Raw genomic sequence first — 20,135 nt, 5'->3', positions numbered from 1 at the left:
TGTTAAAACAAGTTCTCAGAATTGTACGCTGATTATTTATGGACAGGTTGTGGTGTCAGTCACAGCATTTTTCAGCCGAGTCAGACGCAGAGTGGCGGTCTGAAGTTATCAGTTCCCCCGCCGAACGCGACTCATCTCCGGCACGAGATCCAGCGCAGTTACGGTGGAAACAGGACAACATGACTGGTCGATTACACTTGAATTACTTCTAAATGTTTAATTTTTACTTCTAATATTTGTTAAACGACCTTAATTGTAAGCAATATGTATTTTATGTAAAACTATATAAAATGTGCTATGCTATAAAATATGATCGAAAATAATCATGTAAAGTGGTTGTGTGGAGTATTAAAAAAGGTTTAGAGGATTTATGTTAATCTGTAAACATTCATTCATGCATGAAGTTTTTTTTTTTTTTAATTATTATAGTAAAAATAAATCAACCTATTATGCTGGGTTAAAAAAAAAACAAATTTGCTGGGTAAAATTAGCCCAACATGTGTTCTGTACTATATTTACCCAGCCCTTGGGTTGTTTAAACCCAGTATTTTTTAGTCTGGATGAACCGCATCTGTAACGTTAAGCATATCTTTTCCTGACAAACTACCATAAGTATGGAAATATGGCCGTCATCATCATGAATGTTGTAGCAGGTGATGTAGAATTCATTTATAAAGAACAGCTGTTCATCACCAACGACCATCTGTTGGGACCAAGGAAACTTCTTTCAGCACCATGGTTAGCGGACGGATCGTCCTTATCGCTGCTGCTACTGCCCTGTCCTTCATCCTCACGAGCTGTGATGATTCATTTGACAATCGCTCTTTGGAGAGTGTCATAAAAACACAGGAGGAGAACAATTTGGTGAGTTATTTAAGTTCTGTCTTTCATGACAAATGAATGAAGAAAACCAACCATCTTGAATAATCTCATGAAATAGATCTAAAAATGTAATTATTTTTACAGATAGAGGCACTGCAAGAGGTTCTTGAGAAGTTAAAGAATAAACAACTCCCACAAACTGGAAAAAAGTTTAGTCTACTTCCTTCGGTAATGTAGCACTTGTTTCAACACCCAGTGCTTATTCGTGAAATGATTTTGATCATAATTAAGTTAATTCTGTTATTGCTTTGAATGCAATTTAAAATTCTAGCTGAAGTTTCATACTGTCTTACATTTCAAGTAGCTAAACTCAAAGTGGTGCAACCTGCAGTGATTAAATGAGCAGTTTTTCGACTACTTTGACTTTAATTACTGACAAAGAATAGCGAGTTGACAACAAAATGACATGTTATCATAATGCTGAAAATATTTTCCTGCATGTATTGTAATTGCATTGACCATTCCATCACTTCTTCTTCTTATTTTTATCTTCAGTGTGATGCAGGTGAGCAGTGTGCAGTACGTAAAGGTGCAAGAGTTGGCAAGTTATGCGGCTGTCCACAAGGAACATCATGCCACTTTTTTATTTTGAAATGCCTTTAATCAGATAAATGATGTAAAATCTTGTCGTTTTCCCTTTTACTTCAGACATTGCATTCATTTTACATTACCGCTGTGTAAAATGCCTTGCAAATTCCAAATAAAGTCATGAGTTATTGAATGGTTGGGTTGTTTTGCTTTCCTCACCTACATTTTTTCTAACGTAGAGTGAATGCATTGTACTTAATTCATATGCATTTCCTATTTGATTCATGGTAAATGCGTTCCTTAAAAACAATTAGCCTAAATACTGAAGATTGCTGATGCGTGCAACACGGCGGACTTCGATTGGTCAGCTTCAGTTTCATTCAAATTATCCGCCTGTTCCTTCAAAAATGCTTGAATCAAATGCTTGTGTATTACATCATAAGAATAACTTTCCAACATGGCGTCGGGTCTAACGGCAGCGATGGAACCAGAGGACCTGACAGCCCATCCTGGATTCAGCAATGACAAATACTCGATGTTGATTGTCATCGGTGCGCTTTATAGACCGCATATACTGGACTATATTGTGGTGGAGATTGAACGAGGTATTCCCTTTTAAATTTTGGGTTTGGTATAATAATAGTTAACCCAAGCTGTTATAATAATATATTGAATATTATCATTATCTCTCATTTGTGTATGTTAGGACTGCATTCAACATCCATTCTGTGATTTTGTAATTATTCAACGGTTGTTTGGTGAACTGAGATGGCTGAAACACAATCAACACAGTGCGACTCATTGCGCCAGAGACTTTCTCTCGCGTTCAGCAATACATTTTTACGCATATTTCAACAAGCTGTCGTCGGCTACATACCGCTAATCCTACAATAGCTTTCAAAGCAGTAATATCATGTTTATTCTGGTACAAGATTCGCGCAGCGGTCCCTGCACTGCAGTGTTATGGCATCAGATAGTAAACATCAAAAATAGCCACCTTGTGCATCCCTTTCCAGCATGCCTAAGTACATTATTTGCCTCACATGTTTATTAACAGTCGTTATTACAGTATATAGAAACGAATTATTCCTTTAACGTGTTTCTCACACATCAACAGTTTAGTCTCAGTCTGTGCGTGTTCACACACCCACCCCAGCGGTCGTTTTTTTGCTTACATGTAAATTAATTTTAGTGGCCATCATCACCCTGATGAGAAATCCAACTTAATCTAGTAGTTAATCTAATTGTGAAACACTGTAACTGGTGTCTAGCTGGTCTAAGATAGCCAAGTAATGATCATCTTAAACCAGCCAGCTACATGCTACAAAACAAAAAAGCTACCAGTTTAAGCTGGATTTTCAGTCATCAACATTTCAGCAACAGAGACAGTGGTACCATTTTAAAGTAGTCACATGAGGCGCTAACAATATGTCAGATGTTGACAGCACATATATCTGGGTGATCAAAAACTGAAAAGAGCCTGCCTCTGTGGGTAGTGAGCAAGAAAAAAAGATAAATAACAGCTTACAGGAATTTTTTTTTTTCATATTTGCTTTCATTTAAGTTTTCTCTCACAGAAGTAATTTGTACGGTTTTAAATTATTGTCAGTCGACCTTTCTGAGTACAGCAGACCAATGCCACGAAACAAAGCTTTTTTTGATGGCCAGTCAGCCAACCATCTCATTTGTCTCTAAAAGCCACAGTGTGTCTCACATGATGTTTCGGTGACATGCTGACTGCAGTGCTTTTGCTCTGGGGGTTTAGCCTGCTTGCTCTCAAATCAACGTTCATTGTTTTTGTAATAGGCATAAACCCAGTACAGTAATTGTCAATAAGGACATTATTGAGTTTTGATAATGCTTTGAATACTTACGTCTCCTTACATAGGTATTCGCGCATGGGATGTGGACCTGACAGTGTGTAACTTGGATGAGCAGCTGAAGCTCTTCTCTTCTCAGCATTCTTCTTATGAATCCAAAGACATAAGAGGTCTTATTTCTGCTTCCTAATATTCACTGACTATGAATGCCTTTTTTTTCTGGGTAACTTTTATTTTTCATCATACGGCAGACATAAATTTATGAGGTAGCCTATACAAAAAGAAGCACATTTGGGTTGGCAGTGAAAGACATGAGCTACACTTTTAAAGAACTCTGTTGGGAATATTTCAGAGCCCAGTTGGAGCACATGATATACGTGTGGGATTCAATCTTATGAATTAACAAAGAAGCAACTGTGTAGTTCAGCCCCAGCACAGCTCTTTTTACAGTATCAGACATGCACAATAATATTCCAGTTAATAATGGAATATGGTCATATTTTCAATGTATATGAGTCATGTAAACTCATTAAAGCCATAATCTGATTATGCCAATTTCAAAAAGTCTGAAAAACAACAACAACACCAACTGGCATGTTTCTATATTAAAAGAATTACGGTTCAAGGCAAACATGAGAATAGCAGATATAGAACATCATGCAATGGAACATTACAATATCTGTTGAGCATGTAAAAATATTTTTAAGTCTTAACAAGAATTTTGACACTTTTATCAGAAAATTGTTTTAGTAAACCTGTTCCTTTTGTATTTTACATTTATAAACACAGTAAATATCCTTTCATTACTGTCTGATGTAAAAAGGCTTTGCTTCAATGGGAGAAAGTCAGTAATTATTTATAATTTTAATATTTATATTGCGTAATGAGGACTGTGTAAACTGTGTCGCCTCTATTCTTCAGTAAAAGTTGTATTATGTTGGCATGTTGGTCCCGATTTGCTATTTCAGTAGACACAGCAGAAAGACAGGAAGGAAGTGCTTTCTACCAATTGTTCAGACTTTGGCTGCTGTTGAAAAAACAGCAGTGGAACATTTTCTTGCAGTAGTTTTGAAAGTGATTTTGCTGAAAAACCATAGATAGACATGGTTTGCTCTAATACTCAGGGAAAACTCACTCATTTTGTTTTGCATTACTCTGGTTCTGTTTTAGATTATGGCAGCATTAAAAGCTTTGAAGTTTGACTCATGATTTTAAACACTTACAGAATAGCCAAATATTTAATTGCATCATGTTTTCTGACTTTAAAGTTTAGTGCAATTTGCTTTGATTTATCTGTATTGTGCTTTTTTTCAGATTAGTATGCAATGCATTAATGTTTGCTGTTGAGAAATCCACATATGCATGCCATCTTTGTGTACTTATTCTGATGATTTCCCTATTGACTCATTTTGTTTGTCTCCCTACAATCCCATCATAGGTCAGAAGACTTTTCATTTCAGTTCAGACGTACTGGACATTAAAGTTGTAGTAAATCCATCTGAAGGGTTACTCTACTCTGAGGTGTGTGACTGTTAAAGGCATCTCTTCTTCTCTTCCTCGATTCTATTTATTTGTATTACACAATCAATAAATGACAAAGGTCACATTAAATATGTTAAGGCTAAATAGTGCCTCGGAAATATAAGACCCATCACCAATCCTGCAGAAAAATGTAGTCTCATTTTCTAATGTAATCATTTGTAAGAAAAATTAGTTTTCAATCAGGTATTCAGTCTCCATTTTGTAGTACTTTGTAGAGGCATATGATAATAGCTTGAAATGTAATTGAAACATATGCATATATTTTAAATATTTGAATATATAAATTGAAATATTTTTGTAATTTATAAATATTTTGTGTAACTCAGGTCCACAGATTCATATCATCCATACCTCGGCACAAATTGCTGGTTCTGACGGGACAGTCTCTTGAGGACTCCGGGGATCTGGTCCTGCACACGGGGCAGTTCACTCCTAATGATTTCACCCAGATCTTTTCAGATGAAGAGGTTTGCCAGACTGTAAATGTGTATGCCAATATTTTAAAGTGTTGTCCTCTCATAAGTAGTGGATAAGAAAAAGTAGCTATATTTGTATATAATATGATTCTTCTATGCATTAAAGATGATTCAGTTTTTTTGATGAGAGCTGTTTTCTGTACATTTCCAACAGATTCAAGCTCTCTTAAACTCTGTAAGCACACATGGCAAAGCAAACCTCACCTTAAGCTGCCCTAAAATTGGAAAATGGAAAAACTCAGTGCTAGGGAAACACAACATACATGACATTATCGACACTAAGGTGAATCCTCTAATGGTACTACCCAAAATGGGCGGCCTTCAAGAGTTCACGGACCACATTTTTGAGTCTTTAGAGCCACAGTCTACATTTGATCTCTTAGAGCCGCCTGGCACAGTGGGATTTCTCAAGCTATGTCGTCCGTGCTGTTATGTCTTTCCAGGAGGGAGAGGCGACTGTGCCTTTTTTGCTGTCAATGGCTTTAATGTTTTGGTAAATGGTGGAGCAGATCCGCGCTCTTGCTTCTGGAAGCTCGTCAGGCATTTGGACCGCGTTGACTCAGTGCTGCTTACACATGTTGGAACAGACAACCTGCCGGGAGTTAACAGTCTGTTGGAGAGGAAGGTCGCAGAGCTTGAGGAAAATAAAACTGACTCACAGGAAAAGGAGCAATGGGCGAAGAATCTAATCTCTCCAGAGCTTGGTGTGGTTTTCCTAAATGCCCCAAACAGACTTAAAAAGCTTCAGGGTGATCCTAATGTACTACGAAGCAGTGATCTAGCAGGACTTATTTTACAGCATTTGGAAAAACTAAAGATCTCACCAGAACCGCTTTTTCGCAATTCAATTGGCTCCATAGAACCAGTTATTCTTTTCCAGAAAATGGGAGTGGGATGCCTTGAGCTTTATATCCTAAATCCAGTCAAACGTAGCAAAGAAGTAGAGTCTTTCATGAATAACTGGCCAGATAATAGTTCCAAATCCAAGAATTTAGATGGCCACCTATCCTCTGTGGTCTCTATATGTGCTTTGCTTGTTTGGCATCCTGCTAACCCAGTGGAGAAAATCATCAGAGTTCTCTTCCCTGGCTCTACACCACAAGGAAAGATAATGGATGGTCTGGAGAGACTGAAGCATCTAGAGTTTCTCAAGCGCCCTATAGTGTGCTCCAAAGATTTTGAAACAAAACAAGATAAGAATCCAAAAGCAGAGAGTCAGGACAGTCCCAAATCTGTTAAAAATGAATCCAGACCAAGTAATGGTGCTTCAAAAGACAGAGCGATTCGTGGAGATCTAGAGCTAAAAGACAAAACCAAGGGCATGAATGCAAATGATCTAAAAGGTGAAGAAAAGTTAAAATCTGTAGAAAGCAATGTGAAACATAAACCCTCCAGACTAGTTACAAGGAAGGAGTCTTTGAAGGACAAAAGCAATGAAAAATTAAACATATCAGACTCAAAGAAACAAGAAAATGGGCAGAGAGAAACGTCAGGTAGCAAAAATTCTTCAACGAGAAGACCAAAGTTAGATAGCAAACCCGAAGAGAGAAAAGCAACAAAGCCTCTTGGGAAAGAAATCAAGAAAACCTCCACTGGATTACTGAACTCAAATAAGCCTGAAAACGTAAAAAACGAAGCAAAATTACACAAACAGGCAGAGGACAAAGCCAAAAATTTTAAATCTAACAAGGAGCAGCAGAACCAGAAGTTGTCAACAGACTCAGAAGATGTAAATTGCTCCATAATGTCTTCACCAGAAGATATGACAGCAGATTTTCTGGAATTGGATCGAGAGCAACATGAATTGCTCATGAAGAGGCAAATTGTTGACTCTGGGAACCTGAAAAATGTCTCAACAGGTAATGTGCAGTCTATGTGTAGTAGCATAGTAAACCCAAGCAAGTCCGGAGCATCTGCGAGACCTTTTGTCAAAATAAAAAATGAGCTCTCTGTGAATCTAGACCTCACACCCACTGAGTATACTTTGCTTGATGGGGCTTTGAAAGATAATATTTCAAAAAATGGGCATGAGGAAGTTTGCGTCAGTCCAGATGAAAAGACGTTAGAGCTAACATCTCCTAGATCAGGTCCAAATAGTGCTGGTCATACTCCTTATCACTTGTCACCTGAAGAGACCTGGGCCTCAAAAGATCTTAGTAGTTTTGGTGTTAAGATGTGTCTTGGCTCAGATAGCCAGCAGACGGGATTGTCCAAGTTTTCAGAGTCCGGATGCCCTAAAAGTAACCAAGAAAGTATCTCAACTTCCTCCAAAGAGAAGCATTCTAGTTTCCTGTCTCTCAGCTCTTTCAAGGATATAATGCATGATATATCTCCCACATTTACCACCACACACTCAATGCCTGCGGAAGTAAGTTCACCACAGTCCACTGAGGTTGATGAGTCATTGTCTATGTCTTTTGAACAAGTGCTGCCAACGGTGAGCGAGTCCACCAACGAAGACGAAACATCTTACTCCAACGGACATCATGTTAATTCTGATTTCAAAGTAGGAATGTCTTTGTCTTTAAAGAAGCCTCACACCCAGAGGGCACCTCATGATGGCCCAGAAGGGTGTTCATCTGGACCGCATGGTCTAGTATTTGATGCTACCCATGATGTTGACCTTTGCTTGGTCTCTCCATGCGAATTCAAACATTTCAAACCGGTTGGCAATCAAGAAGTTCCACTGTCACCAGGTTTTAGAAACACCAGCCCGTTGAACCTTTCTGATGATAGTGACCACTCCCAAGAGGTAGCTAAGCCCCTTCCACCTTCATGTTCAGGCAACAAGGTCACTCATCCAGCTCAGGAGACCCCTCTCACTTCAGCCAGTGACTATTTTCAGATGGCAACAGACTCAGATATACATCCTGGTGTAGAGGATTGCCCATCCATTACTGCAGATGGACTTCTGGATTCTGATGAAGAAGGTGGTGCCCACCTGCAATCCCAGAACCTAAATGATGGTGTGAATTCTTACAGAGGGAATCATTCTTTGCCAAAGGATCCCCCACCCGCACCTCTGAAAGACTTACCTCCTCTTCCACCTCAGCCTGGCGCTTGTATGCCTGATCCTGTCAGCAATGCAAAGCCTGGTGCAACAAAAGGCAGAAAAGCAGCAAGAATTACGCAGAGGTTAACATCTTCACAAGGCACCAAAACCAGGGCTGGTAGTCAAGGTTCTTCTGTTAGTGGCTCGAGAAGCAGCTCAGCAGGAGACATACTGGCTAGTCGGAGCACAGGCTCTGCTTCTAAACGATCCACAACAGCAGGTTTGAAATGATTTTACATTGTTTATTTTTGCATGAAGATTGCATGAAGATTTATCTGGTAATGACTGGTGTCCTAATGCAGGTTGCAAGGTTGGTGCTTCAGTATACCTGGACCTGGCTTACCTTCCGTCAGGCCATGCAGCTTCTACTGTTGATGTTGAGTTTTTTTGCCGCTTGCGATCATCCTGTTACATATTAAGTGGGGACGACACACTCAAGGAAAGCTTGCTGAGGTCCATTCTGGATGCATTATTGGAGGGAAAATCTGTATGGCCTGAGGATGTGCCGGTATGTATGAGAAGATATATGCAGTAGAAGTCAATTCAAAGTTGCTCTACAGGACTTTGGCCTCTCTATCTGTGGTTAACTCTTTCCCTGCCATTGATGTAGTTTTCTGGCTTTCCCTGCTTTCATTGTTATACTGTAGGGGGCGCTATTACACATCTTCTGAAAAAGTACTGAATCTCTAGATTAAAACACAGGCAAAAAAGGAGCAGAAACAAGCAATAAGTGTTGCTTATAATCATTGTACACTCTAAAAAGTGCTGGTTTAAAAACAACCCAAGATGGGTTTAAAATGGACAAACCCAACGATTGGGTTGTTTTAACCCAGAGGTTGGCTTAAATATTTGACCAATGTGCAGGGCAGTGTTATTTATCTCAACTATTGTTTAAAAATTACTTTATGACTGGTTTAAAATGAACCTAAAATAGGTTGGAAATTAGAAATCAGACACATAATTACTAGAGGCAACAATAATAATCAAAAGGTGAACATTTATTAATAAGCAATTTATTAATTGTTGTTTGTTTATTTATTATTCATTTTACGTATTAATGTTCATTTATTAAACATATTCATAAATGTTAATTTCCAACATATTTTGGATTCATTTTAAGCAAGCAATACAGCAGCTTTTAAACAATAGTTGAGTTAAATAAAACTACCCAGAAGGTTTGGCGAACATTTAACCCAACTCCTGGGTTAAAACATCCCATTCGCTGGGTTAACAACCCAAACAATGGGTTTGTCCATTTTCAACCCAACATTGGGTTGTTTTTAACCCAACATTTTGTAGAGTATAGTCTGAAAAAAGGAGCCATTACATTTTTGTGAAAATGATCAAAATTGTTAGCGGCGGCTGGCAAAAAAAAAAAAAAAAAAAAATGCTGGCGGAGAAAAAGTTAAACATAAAATTCGAAGTTACTTGTAGAATTGTTTTTTGTAATGCCACTTTAAATCTCATGCTACTTCTACACTGACAGGTATACCTATGGTTGCCTGTGATTATCATATCAGAGTGGACCCAAAACAATCTTCTTTGAGGGGATAATGTGAGATACTTTGTCTGTTTTATCTTTGTGTACTTCTAGGTGACTCTGATTCCCACGTTTGAATCACTGATGATGCATGAGTGGTATCGGGAAACTCAAGAAAAACAACGGCATCTGGGCATTACAGTCCTAGGCAGCAACAGCACTGTGGCTATGCAGGAGGAAACTTTCCCTGCTTGTAAAGTAGAGTTCTGCTAGTGATGACACATGCTTTACATTTCCAATCTGTGTATCCCATGCTTATTTAAAGGGACACATACACATTTTCACCACCACACATTCATATGTACAGTTATGTTCTTCTCGGCAGATGTTTTACCAAACAACATATATTGTGTTTGTGAAAGATTCCTAAGCAGGAAGCTAAGGACTAAAGTAAAATCACAAGTATTAAATCAATACCTATAGATGTATTTACTCTAGGAGTATAACTTCACTGATTTATTATTAAGAAGGGTATTTAATAGATTCCCACTTCACAAACATAGCAAGTCATAATTATATACTGCACACTTTAACATAGCCCAGAGTTCACATATCACAGATACACACTTCTTTGGAAAATGCATTATTGTGGTTTATGCGGATGACCTGAATAAATTGGAGCTAGAGAATTGCATTGATTATGTGCATGAAGACCATTATAAACTCATTTAGACACACAAACAAATTAATTAAACAAATTAGTAGTGCCAGTGGGGGTTAGATGGCACAGATATTTTAATATCAGCTGTCCAAACACAGATCAAATTACGCAACATGATTACATAGAGACCTATTTTACACTTCAATATGTTCTTGACAAACATTTTTGGTTTTGCATTGGTCTGAAAGGATAGTATTGTACCATTTTCCTGTCCCTTTTGAGGACCAGTAGCTTCACACCAATTCACACAGATGTGGTATGAATGCACTGCACTGTAATAGAAAATCACTATGAAATCTGTAGATGGCATGTAAGTGTTCATCCCATTTGGACATGTGATAAGTGGTAGAAGTGTGTGACACTAAGTATAACTTGTAACTGCAGTGCAGAGCCTCTGATATCTACTGTATGCCTACTGTGCTTCTGTTACTGACTGCTGTAGTACATACTGCTCCTTTATTTTTATTAGATGCATCTCCTTAATTCAGCACTATAAAGAGAATGTCTGGTAAGTTTGTGGAGCACAAGAATTTTAATTCATGCATTGCTGCACTCCCATATAAAGTGTGTAATATACTTGTATGTAAAATGAATTATATGAATTAAAACATTTAAATGTCATTAAAAATTCTGTACTGGTTCTTTGTCAGTATTACAGGATAATGCAATCCCACAATGCACAGACATGATTAGTGGGGAAAAAATGGTAAAAGTTTAGAGAGAAAAAAAAATTATATATATATTAATTTATTTTTTATTTTAATTTATATGTATAATTTAATACTGTAAATTATCAATTAAAATAGTTGAATGTAATTAAATTGGACTATCCCAGATATAGCAAGCAATCATTGAAAGAATGTTAATTCAGTGTTGATGTGTGGACGCTAATAGCAAAGTTACAAAGTGATGTTGGTTCAGTATCACTTTTGCAACTGCACTGAAATTTGAAACAATTGTGAGATTTCAACAAAAAAAATCAACACTGAGATGAACAAAGAATCATTGGTAATATTGTTGAATCAGTGTAACATTGTGATGTAAAAAATAAATTATAGACTTGTTTTTAATGAGCGTTCATGCATGCGGTTGCTAGATTTGAAGAATTTAAATCCCCAAATTGGAGCTTTTCTGTTGAAAGAACACATTTTCTACCCGGTGTTTTACTTAATCTTTTCAATCTGGCAAAGATTAAGGAACACTTCGGAGCAGATGATTTGAAAACAGACCAACAAGTAAACCGGGGGACTTATGCAACTTACCTGTCTCTAGTAATTTGCGTATGAAACTAATTTAATGTTTAATATATAGAGAATCTTGTCCTTCCGTAGACCCGGGTTTTCCAGGCTGAACCATACAATATACCACTAAAATCAAATACAGACTGTATCAATGTGCATGTTAATAGTTTTTAATGAAGAGAAACTTGCCTCCATTCCACTCCACTTACACATCTCATGATGTTTAACAGCTTTTGACATTTCTCAACCATTTTATTTATATGTTCAGCCAATGAAGGATTTTAATAAAAATAAATAGGTCTTCCTCAAAATTTAAAAACCTTCACCCTTTCCAATGGTCTCATACATTTTCAGGCTTATTTCTGGAATAACGTTCTTCCTAGAGAAAACTAGTCTTTGTTTTTTTATTCTGAAAATTTTAATCCCCATTCATGCGCCCATTCTTCTACTTTTCTGATTGCTTCTTGAATCTTCCCATTAATATGCAAAACATTCCTTCCCCTTTTCCACAGAGTCTGTTGTCTGCAAAAAACATCTACTAATGTCTTTTACTTGATTAAAAACATAATGAACCATTACAGAAAAAATGGAGTTCCATTTTCTATCTCAAATCTATTTGACAATTTGTTCCCTATACTTACCTGTATAGTTCTGTCTGCCATCAAATCTTTTATCCAATTCAACATCCTTCCTTCTATGTTCATCAGTTTTAATTTTATCAGCTATAATTAGAAGGTTTTGAAGGGTCCTTTCCATACTTCCTGATAGGATTTATTATAGTTTCTTTCCAAGCTCTCAGTTGCTTTTACCAACATTTCTGTCTCGTCCTTGTCTGTTACCTCTATTTCGCCTTCTGATTCTGATACAGGATATTCCCATTCTTTCCTATTACCTTCCATTCTCTTTATCTACTAGGCTGATCTTCCAATTTCACTGCAAAATCTTTGCCAGCTTCCTCTTTGTCTTATAGTTCTCCTCACCACTGCTTGAGTGTAATTATGTGTTCTGTTAAGAAGTCTAAAAGCCTTATTTCTGTTTCTCACAGCTTCACTACACTTAGCTGTCCACCATGAACAGTTTTCCTTTTTTACCTGCTATTTGGTATTGATTCTAATGCTGCCTCAAGTATTGTTGCACAAACTCTTGTCAGTTCTTGGTTTGAGTCAAGTGCTACCATTCTTTTCTCACAAATTTCCTCAAACTTGACCCAATCTGCTTTTTCAAATATCCATCTTTCTCTTCCTTGTATTAACATTCTATGTGTCTCAATATGCACTGTTGTAACAACTGGTGTAGTGATCACTTGCTAGTTTCTTCCCATATATCCCACTTTCTAGGCAAATTGTTGACACAGTGTCAAATCCAACACAGGTTCCATTCCCATATGAACATCTATCCTTGTTCCCCTCCCATGAGTCTGCATCATTCAAACAAACCAGCTCCCTTTCCTCTAATATAGAGCCTCCACTATCCATTACCATTTATGTACCTCCCTCCCCAAAGTGTATTATGTGTATTTAAATCCCTAATACACCATAATTTATAATCACTATCTCCTGTCCCCTACTCCACATCTCCGCCGCAATATATTCTTGATTCTTCTATGCGCGACTCAAATGCCGTGTCATGTGCGAGACACTGCAAAAGACATGAGACGTGAATGCAACGGTTAAATGTGTCCATCTAGCGCATGTTTACAGTGAAGCTGCTGTCGGTTAATGAAGATTTGATGGGTGTCAAAAGTGATAAGACTTTTCAGTTTTATGGATGTTGCCATCTTTGATATTACTTTGGTCAAGTCTCTATGGTTACTAGTAAGGGAATCCGGGCTTGCACATATACATACAGACATTATTCGAGTTGCTGTGTGAACATACATGGTTCATACAATGATTTATAGGCAACCTCACTCATGCTAATTCAGATTAGCACAGTTGCTTTAAAAAAAAGTCTTGTTTATTTTAGTTCAGGAATTCATAGTTCAAGTGTTAGTAATCTGTACTTAATCTTTATTTCAGGAAGCCATTTTTAAAACCATGATTAACTATTCTAGATTACAGCCTACTACTGTCTTCATTTAAACCCTGTCTGGGAAACTGCCCCTTATAATTGACAAAAACTTGACTAAACAAAAACAGAACAAGGTTGACTATATGATAAAAACTAAAAAGTATATTGGTAACACTTACAGTGTTGTACTTACTATAGTAATAACAGTAAATTATACATTATACATGTAAAATTATACATTATTATACAAATTATACATTATTAAAGGATTATTATTGTTATTATAAGTAACTAACCCTAACCCTAACCTCTATTAAGCACATATAGTTAATTAATACTACTCAGTACTTTTGAGTAATTACAATGTAACTACGGTATTGTAAAAGTGTAACCAGTATATTTGACACAGGACTAATGATGCATGTGTGTTTCCGAGCGTTAAAGTCAGTTAATTTCATTGCTGCCATTTGCAAATATTTGTCATTCTTTAATAGTTGTTTGGTAGTTACAGTTGTTCGAACTTAACATGTGACTTCATAATTGAGTTGTACTGTGGAATCAACTACAGGGCGGGGTTTTGCGCTTAACCATTTTTTTTTTTTTTGCAAGATCAGTGCATTTTTATATTTTATATTTGCATATTTACATTTCTTTTGCATGCATTATATGATGTGACAATTTGAATTACTTGAATCCTTTCAGATGTGGACGGTAATCTGTCACACCACACTGTACTGTATCTAGTTGCTTACATATTTTTCAAAATACTTTTTCAAGGAACTTGGTTCCTGGGTGGGGTTTTGTGCATAACTGTAGGAAATATCACGTTAAAGCAAACCTGCACTGCCACTTCATTTTTTTTATATATACAACGTTGAGTTTCAGTAAAAAAGAAAGTAATCTCTTTCAGGTTACCAAATGAAAGCAGACGAATCTCACGTCTCATTCCAAGGTGAGCTGATTTCATAACTTTTTTTTTATTTTACTTTTATTTTTTACTAGGTCAACGCAATTTTATATTTTATTTTTACATATTTATGATTTGTATTGAATTCTTTCACATGAGTTTGGGTGTGGACAGTTATCTATATGTTGTACTTTACTGTATGTAGTTGCCTACATTCAAAATATTTTTTAAAGAAACTTTTCATTTCATTATAACAGCATGCTTTAAATGTTTTTCAGGTCATTATGAGCACCATCACATCCAGCTTGACAACATGGCAGAAGAAGAAGCTCTGCTCGTTGTTCAACAATGCCAACTTCAGCCTGCTGTTTAAAGCCAGTGTGCATGGCTACCATATCAATACATTTCACCAAAAGTGTAATCATCAGGGACCGACTGTTGTTGTAGCTTACAATAAGTCTGGATATATTTTTGGAGCTTTTACTAGCAAAGATTATGGTCAAACAGGCGGAAATGTTGTGGATGACAAAGCTTTTCTCTTCAGCTTTAATGACAAAGAGATTAAAGAAGATCCTCTCCGTGTGTTCAGTGGAAATCCCCAGTTTTCTTTCACTGACAGTGGTCCAAACTTTGATTCTTTAGTGTTTCTTTACAATAACACAGCCACCGTCTACAGTAATCCAGCATCTGCATACAAATTCGATCCACTGAAGATGCATGGGAATGACTTACAGCTGACAGAATGTGAGGTATACAGAGTTGAAGGTTTGTTTTATTTTGTGCTACTTTTTAGATCATTTATGAGAGAGTAGTGCACTTTCAATGATGGTTGTGTGAATAACTCTGGTTTGGATTCTTACCAGATTGTGGAAGACTCATGGAGAAACCATGGAGAAATGTGCAGTGGAACTCTGAGTGAGTAAAGAAAACCAAATTTAGTGTCTTCTTAAAATTTATTCAGATTCAGTAATTCAGTCAATTTGGTCTGATTTCTGTTTTTTAATATCAATGTCTTTTACTAAATGTTTTTGACTTACTGTGTCCCTAAGAGTGTTTAAGGTATTTGACAATAATTAATAATGTTTTTAGGACAAAGAAGGCACTCCTAAGCACCATCTCGGGCTGGAAGCCTTCTGTTAGCTCAGTTAAACAGGCTCGGATTCTACTGGTGGGTCCTGTTGGAGCTGGGAAATCAAGCTTCTTCAACTCTGTCAACTCTGTATTCAAGGGTTATGTGAGCATCCAGGCCAACACTGGCACTGCTGGAACCAGTTTGACAACTCGGGTAGAAATATACTTTGATTATTACATCTCTGATGTTTCACAGAGTGAAATATTGTGTAAAGTATTGTGATTAGTTATGTACCACATTACATGCTAAATATTTGTGCCATGCAGTTCCGTACCTACAACATAAAGCCAGGCAGCGGTGTCAGCCATGTTCCCTTCACTATGTCTGACTCGATGGGTCTGGAGGAGGGTTTGAACAGCGGTCTGGATGTAGAGGATTTTGCCAATATTTTGAAAGGTCACATTCAAGACAGGTATCAGGTGAGAACTTTAGGTAAAAGGTAAACAAAAGAATAATGGTGCGTTCAAGTCATGTCGGAAAGATCGTATTTACGAGCAGAACTGACATGAATGCCACCACAATGTCGTAAATACCAGTGGGAAGCTCGTAATTTTCTTTAAGCTCCGATCTGTACGAGTTGGGGGCGTGTCAGTCAGAAACATGGCGAAATACCACAATATTACAGGTATTTAGCAGTGAATTGTCAGGCTTTTCTATTTACAACAAAGTAAGCTGATTCCCAGCAAAAAATACAATAGCATCACAGTATAAAAATGTAATATGCAACAATAAAGTTTACATAAGCTTCATAAATTAATTAAAAAACATAAAAAAGGAACATACAACTAATGTACATTATTTGCTCTACATTTTCTAGAAGCAGAAGTGTTGTAATTTTGTGTAATTAATTTAGAGAAGGCACACCGCCATCATACTCCGACGAAAGTGACTTGAACGCACCTACCGTCGTACACACGATTTCCCACCTCGTAAATACGAACTTCCCAGGAAGACTTGAACGCACCATAACACAAGACATGTCACTCGTATTGTTTTGAATGGGAGAAAGTGTATCGCGCAATATGGCGGAATAAGTCCCGCCTTCAAAATAAGAGCCAATCGCCGACTGGTTAGAAGCACTGGTTTCTATAGAAACAGTCAGACGCGCCGCGCGCCTCCGAAATGAGGTACAAGAGACGCGCATGTCTGTGCATGCGCATTAGCTTGATCCAGCCTAAAAAATACAGTTTTTTTGTCATGATTCGAGCGTTTAGGAAAAAGAATTATGAGACAGTTGTCAGATTTCATTGGTGATTTCAAATATGAAATTTAATCGAAAGTTTGGCAAACTGCTTTGGAGAATTTGATGTTTCCCCATTCAAAGAGATAGGAGCTGCATGGATACCCAGGATGCCCGAGCAGTGCCCAAGGAAGTCGACCGGAAGTTGAAGTCGGCCGCGTGCTGCCATCTTATAGCAGAATTTCACTTGCGTTAGCATCCCATTGACTCCCATTCATTTTGGCGTCACTTTGACAGTGAATAACTTTACATCTGAGGCGTTTAAAGACTCCATTTGTCCATTATTTATTTCCAAAGATACACGACAATGTATAAAGGGCTCCATTACCTTCTATGTTACATTATGGCCCCGTAGAAACAGTTTTTGTAAAAATAAGCTAACGATTGCGTCATAACCACTCGACTCTCTGTCGCACAGTAGAGAACTTACCGTACAGACAGGAAGAGAAGCTCGCAGGCAATCGGGGAGATTATCTTAATATGGCGTACTGGCGTTACATTTTAAAATACTATACAAACTAATTAATCAGAATACTTATTCCTGCTCACTCACGCCAAAGAACTCCCCGCTCAAGCTCGCCGTCTCTGCAAGATTAACGATGGCAGTTTGTACGCACAGCTACTAGAAGATTTACATCTGTCAGACAGGTTGCTGACGTCATCAAGCTTAGTGTGAGTCTGCGCGTCAGAAACGGAAGTGCTAAAAATCGCTAAAAATGGGCTTCACTTGACTCAATTGAGTTCCAATGGGGTCGCTGTGTCCATTTCTTTTACTGTCTATGTGCCCGAGAGGCGTTTCAAAGATGGCCGCCGAGTGAAGTTACTTAAAGGGACTTTGATAATAGGTTTAGAATATGTTTTATAAAGCGGATAGTTCTGGCCTCTGATTCTGATTGGTTGAGCTGCATTCAAAGCTGTTGTAAAATTCTCGAAAACATACAACTGACCGCATTAGGCTACATAAGTAGGCTATAGAGGGTACATCACCATCGACCGTTATTGCAGTCATGCCTGTTGAGTGGCACAAATTGACAGCATTGGTTTTCAGCGTGAATGCTGCGAAAAACACACAAAAACACCTCCAAAACGGGAAAAAGCTTTGTGATTGACTTTACAAATAGCTTTGACACAAAACCTGAGGTATATATTTAAAGATGAGAGCTACAGAAAAAAGAAACAAGATTACTGCAATTCACAACTGAAACAACTGAACTCCAGCAGAGATTGAGTGAACGAGTATATTACCTGCATTCAGATTTAGTATTTTCCTTCAGGTCTGTCCTATGTTCATAAAAAAATCTGTTTGAATGTCCACTGCGATCCTGTCCTTTTAACTTGCGTCTTGTTCCATGTTCACAACAAGTTTCAATTCAAAAGTCTCTCGCTCATAAACACAATCTTTGCCTCCATCTAATGGTATAATAATGTAACTTCTGTTGCTGTTCATGGTCAGGGACTATTTTTTTCCAACAGAAGGAAGGCTTTTAATGATTTTACTTCATGAAAGTTGCATTGATACATATTTTTTGGCTTTAATATTTGTATTGTGTGGTTACTGTTTTATAAAAGCAATAAGCCCTTTGAAGCCATGGTTTACAGTGAATTTATAACAGCTAAGGGGGTTTTAGGCACTAAATGCCAAACAATGCCCCTGTTATAAATTCACTGCAAACCATGGCTTCACAGGACTTATTGACTTATTACTAGCTAGTTACAGGGAAAAAAAGATGGACATTAAAAAAGATGGACTATAATTTTTTATCCAGTATTTTCTGTCTAACATCTTAATGATATTTGAAATATCTTTTTCATAGTTTAACCCATCGATGCCGATACAGCCAGACTCCCCTCATTTCCGTAAATCTCCAGGCTTCAAGGACAAGATTCACTGTGTGGTGTATGTGATTGACACCAGCAAAGTCAAGCTTCTCTCAGACAAAATGGTTGAAAAGTTTGCGGTTTTTCGAAAGAAAACCAACCAGCTGGGTGAGTGACAAACAATAATGAAACATATTTGAATTAATTTCAAGTCACATGAGTGTATTTTGTCATTTAAATGATGGGAATAAATTTACAGCCTCTCTCAAGCAACCTGAGGTTAAGTCCCTTTCTCAAGAGCATCTCTTGTGGGGACTGGTTGTTCAACAACTATAAATCTTTAACCTTTAGGGCTACATCATGATCCCTTGGATTTGGTAGCATTTAAGGGCCTAATTACATCTGGTCACTTCATGCATTTTTACTGATCGGATAGCTATCCGTTTTGTCACAACTGTTCCATTTGCACTTGACCACTTAAATATGGCAACACACATCACCATCATATAGCCTATAACATCTCACACGTTTATTTTTTTAAATATTTTGGGAGGAGTAAACTTTGCATATGTGGTTTCAACAACCAGATGCATTTACACATTTATCCAGCATTTGTAATGCATTTCAGATCACTTCCTGAAATGGTTTGAGTGATGAGATTTAAATCCGTCCAGAAAGCGTTTCGAAAGGCATTTACACCTTGTCTTTTCACTATCAGAGAGCTATCCCATCAGAGAGAATGCATGAAGTGACCAGGTGTAAACAGGCCCATAGATATTGTTCTGTACTTCAGGTGTTCCTCAGCTGGTTCTGCTGACTAAGGTGGATGAAGCCTGTCCCTTAGTGGCGGAAGACCTGAAAAATGTCTACCAGAGCTACTATATCAACAGAATGGTACAAATGAATGTATATGACTTTATAGAGAGTGTTCTGTTTCACATCTTGTTATTGAGTGTTTCTGAACTGTTTTGTGACAGGTGCAGGAGGTGAGCACCCGGCTTGGAGTCTCTCTGTCTGCTGTGATCCCGGTGAAAAACTACTACCAAGAACTGGAATTGGATCCTCAAACTGACATACTGCTTCTGAACGCTGTTGTTCAGATGATCAGAGCTGCTGGGGGCTATTTTGATGATTTTTACAACCCAGAAGAGAAGTCTGAGTAGAGCTTTCTTTTCCCTTTCAGAACCTAAAGGTTCTTTATGTATATTTGTATTAGCAAATCATATCTTTCTGTTTAGATAATCACATTTATATTTGTTACAGTCTGTGCTTTGGGTGTATTTCTC

General features: G+C 37.5%; 2 protein-coding genes across 2 annotated transcripts; both read left to right on the top strand.

The window, feature by feature from the left end:
* The first annotated feature begins 1,867 nt into the window (after window positions 1–1,867).
* Window positions 1,868–11,046, top strand: map1sb (microtubule-associated protein 1Sb). Its single transcript, XM_067362766.1, has 7 exons — window positions 1,868–2,015; window positions 3,299–3,400; window positions 4,669–4,751; window positions 5,099–5,239; window positions 5,403–8,520; window positions 8,603–8,808; window positions 9,895–11,046. Exons 1-7 carry the CDS (start codon window positions 1,868–1,870, stop codon window positions 10,051–10,053), a joined length of 3,957 nt encoding a protein of 1,318 aa, XP_067218867.1. The 3' UTR covers window positions 10,054–11,046.
* Window positions 11,047–14,943: 3,897 nt separating this feature from the next.
* LOC137003459 (interferon-induced protein 44-like) lies at window positions 14,944–20,012 on the top strand. Its single transcript, XM_067363629.1, has 7 exons — window positions 14,944–15,424; window positions 15,523–15,574; window positions 15,749–15,944; window positions 16,058–16,210; window positions 18,846–19,017; window positions 19,643–19,743; window positions 19,827–20,012. The coding sequence occupies exons 1-7, from the start codon at window positions 14,944–14,946 to the stop codon at window positions 20,010–20,012; spliced, it is 1,341 nt and encodes a 446-aa protein (XP_067219730.1).
* The last annotated feature ends 123 nt before the right edge of the window (window positions 20,013–20,135 follow it).

This window comes from Chanodichthys erythropterus, chromosome 16 (assembly GCF_024489055.1).
Source record: "Chanodichthys erythropterus isolate Z2021 chromosome 16, ASM2448905v1, whole genome shotgun sequence".
Taxonomy (NCBI): domain Eukaryota; kingdom Metazoa; phylum Chordata; class Actinopteri; order Cypriniformes; family Xenocyprididae; genus Chanodichthys; species Chanodichthys erythropterus.
Note: the sequence above shows the minus strand (reverse complement) of the source record. Positions and strands in the feature narration are given on the sequence as shown.

Coding starts and splice junctions, on each gene's coding strand:
- map1sb (XM_067362766.1), top strand. CDS start 1,868: ATGGCGTCGGGTCTAACGGCAGCGATGGAACCAGAGGACCTGACAGCC. Junction 2,016..3,298: donor TGTGGTGGAGATTGAACGAG/GTATTCCCTTTT, acceptor CTCCTTACATAG/GTATTCGCGCATGGGATGTG. Junction 3,401..4,668: donor TGAATCCAAAGACATAAGAG/GTCTTATTTCTG, acceptor ATCCCATCATAG/GTCAGAAGACTTTTCATTTC.
- LOC137003459 (XM_067363629.1), top strand. CDS start 14,944: ATGAGCACCATCACATCCAGCTTGACAACATGGCAGAAGAAGAAGCTC. Junction 16,211..18,845: donor ACATTCAAGACAGGTATCAG/GTGAGAACTTTA, acceptor TCTTTTTCATAG/TTTAACCCATCGATGCCGAT. Junction 19,744..19,826: donor GCTACTATATCAACAGAATG/GTACAAATGAAT, acceptor GTTTTGTGACAG/GTGCAGGAGGTGAGCACCCG.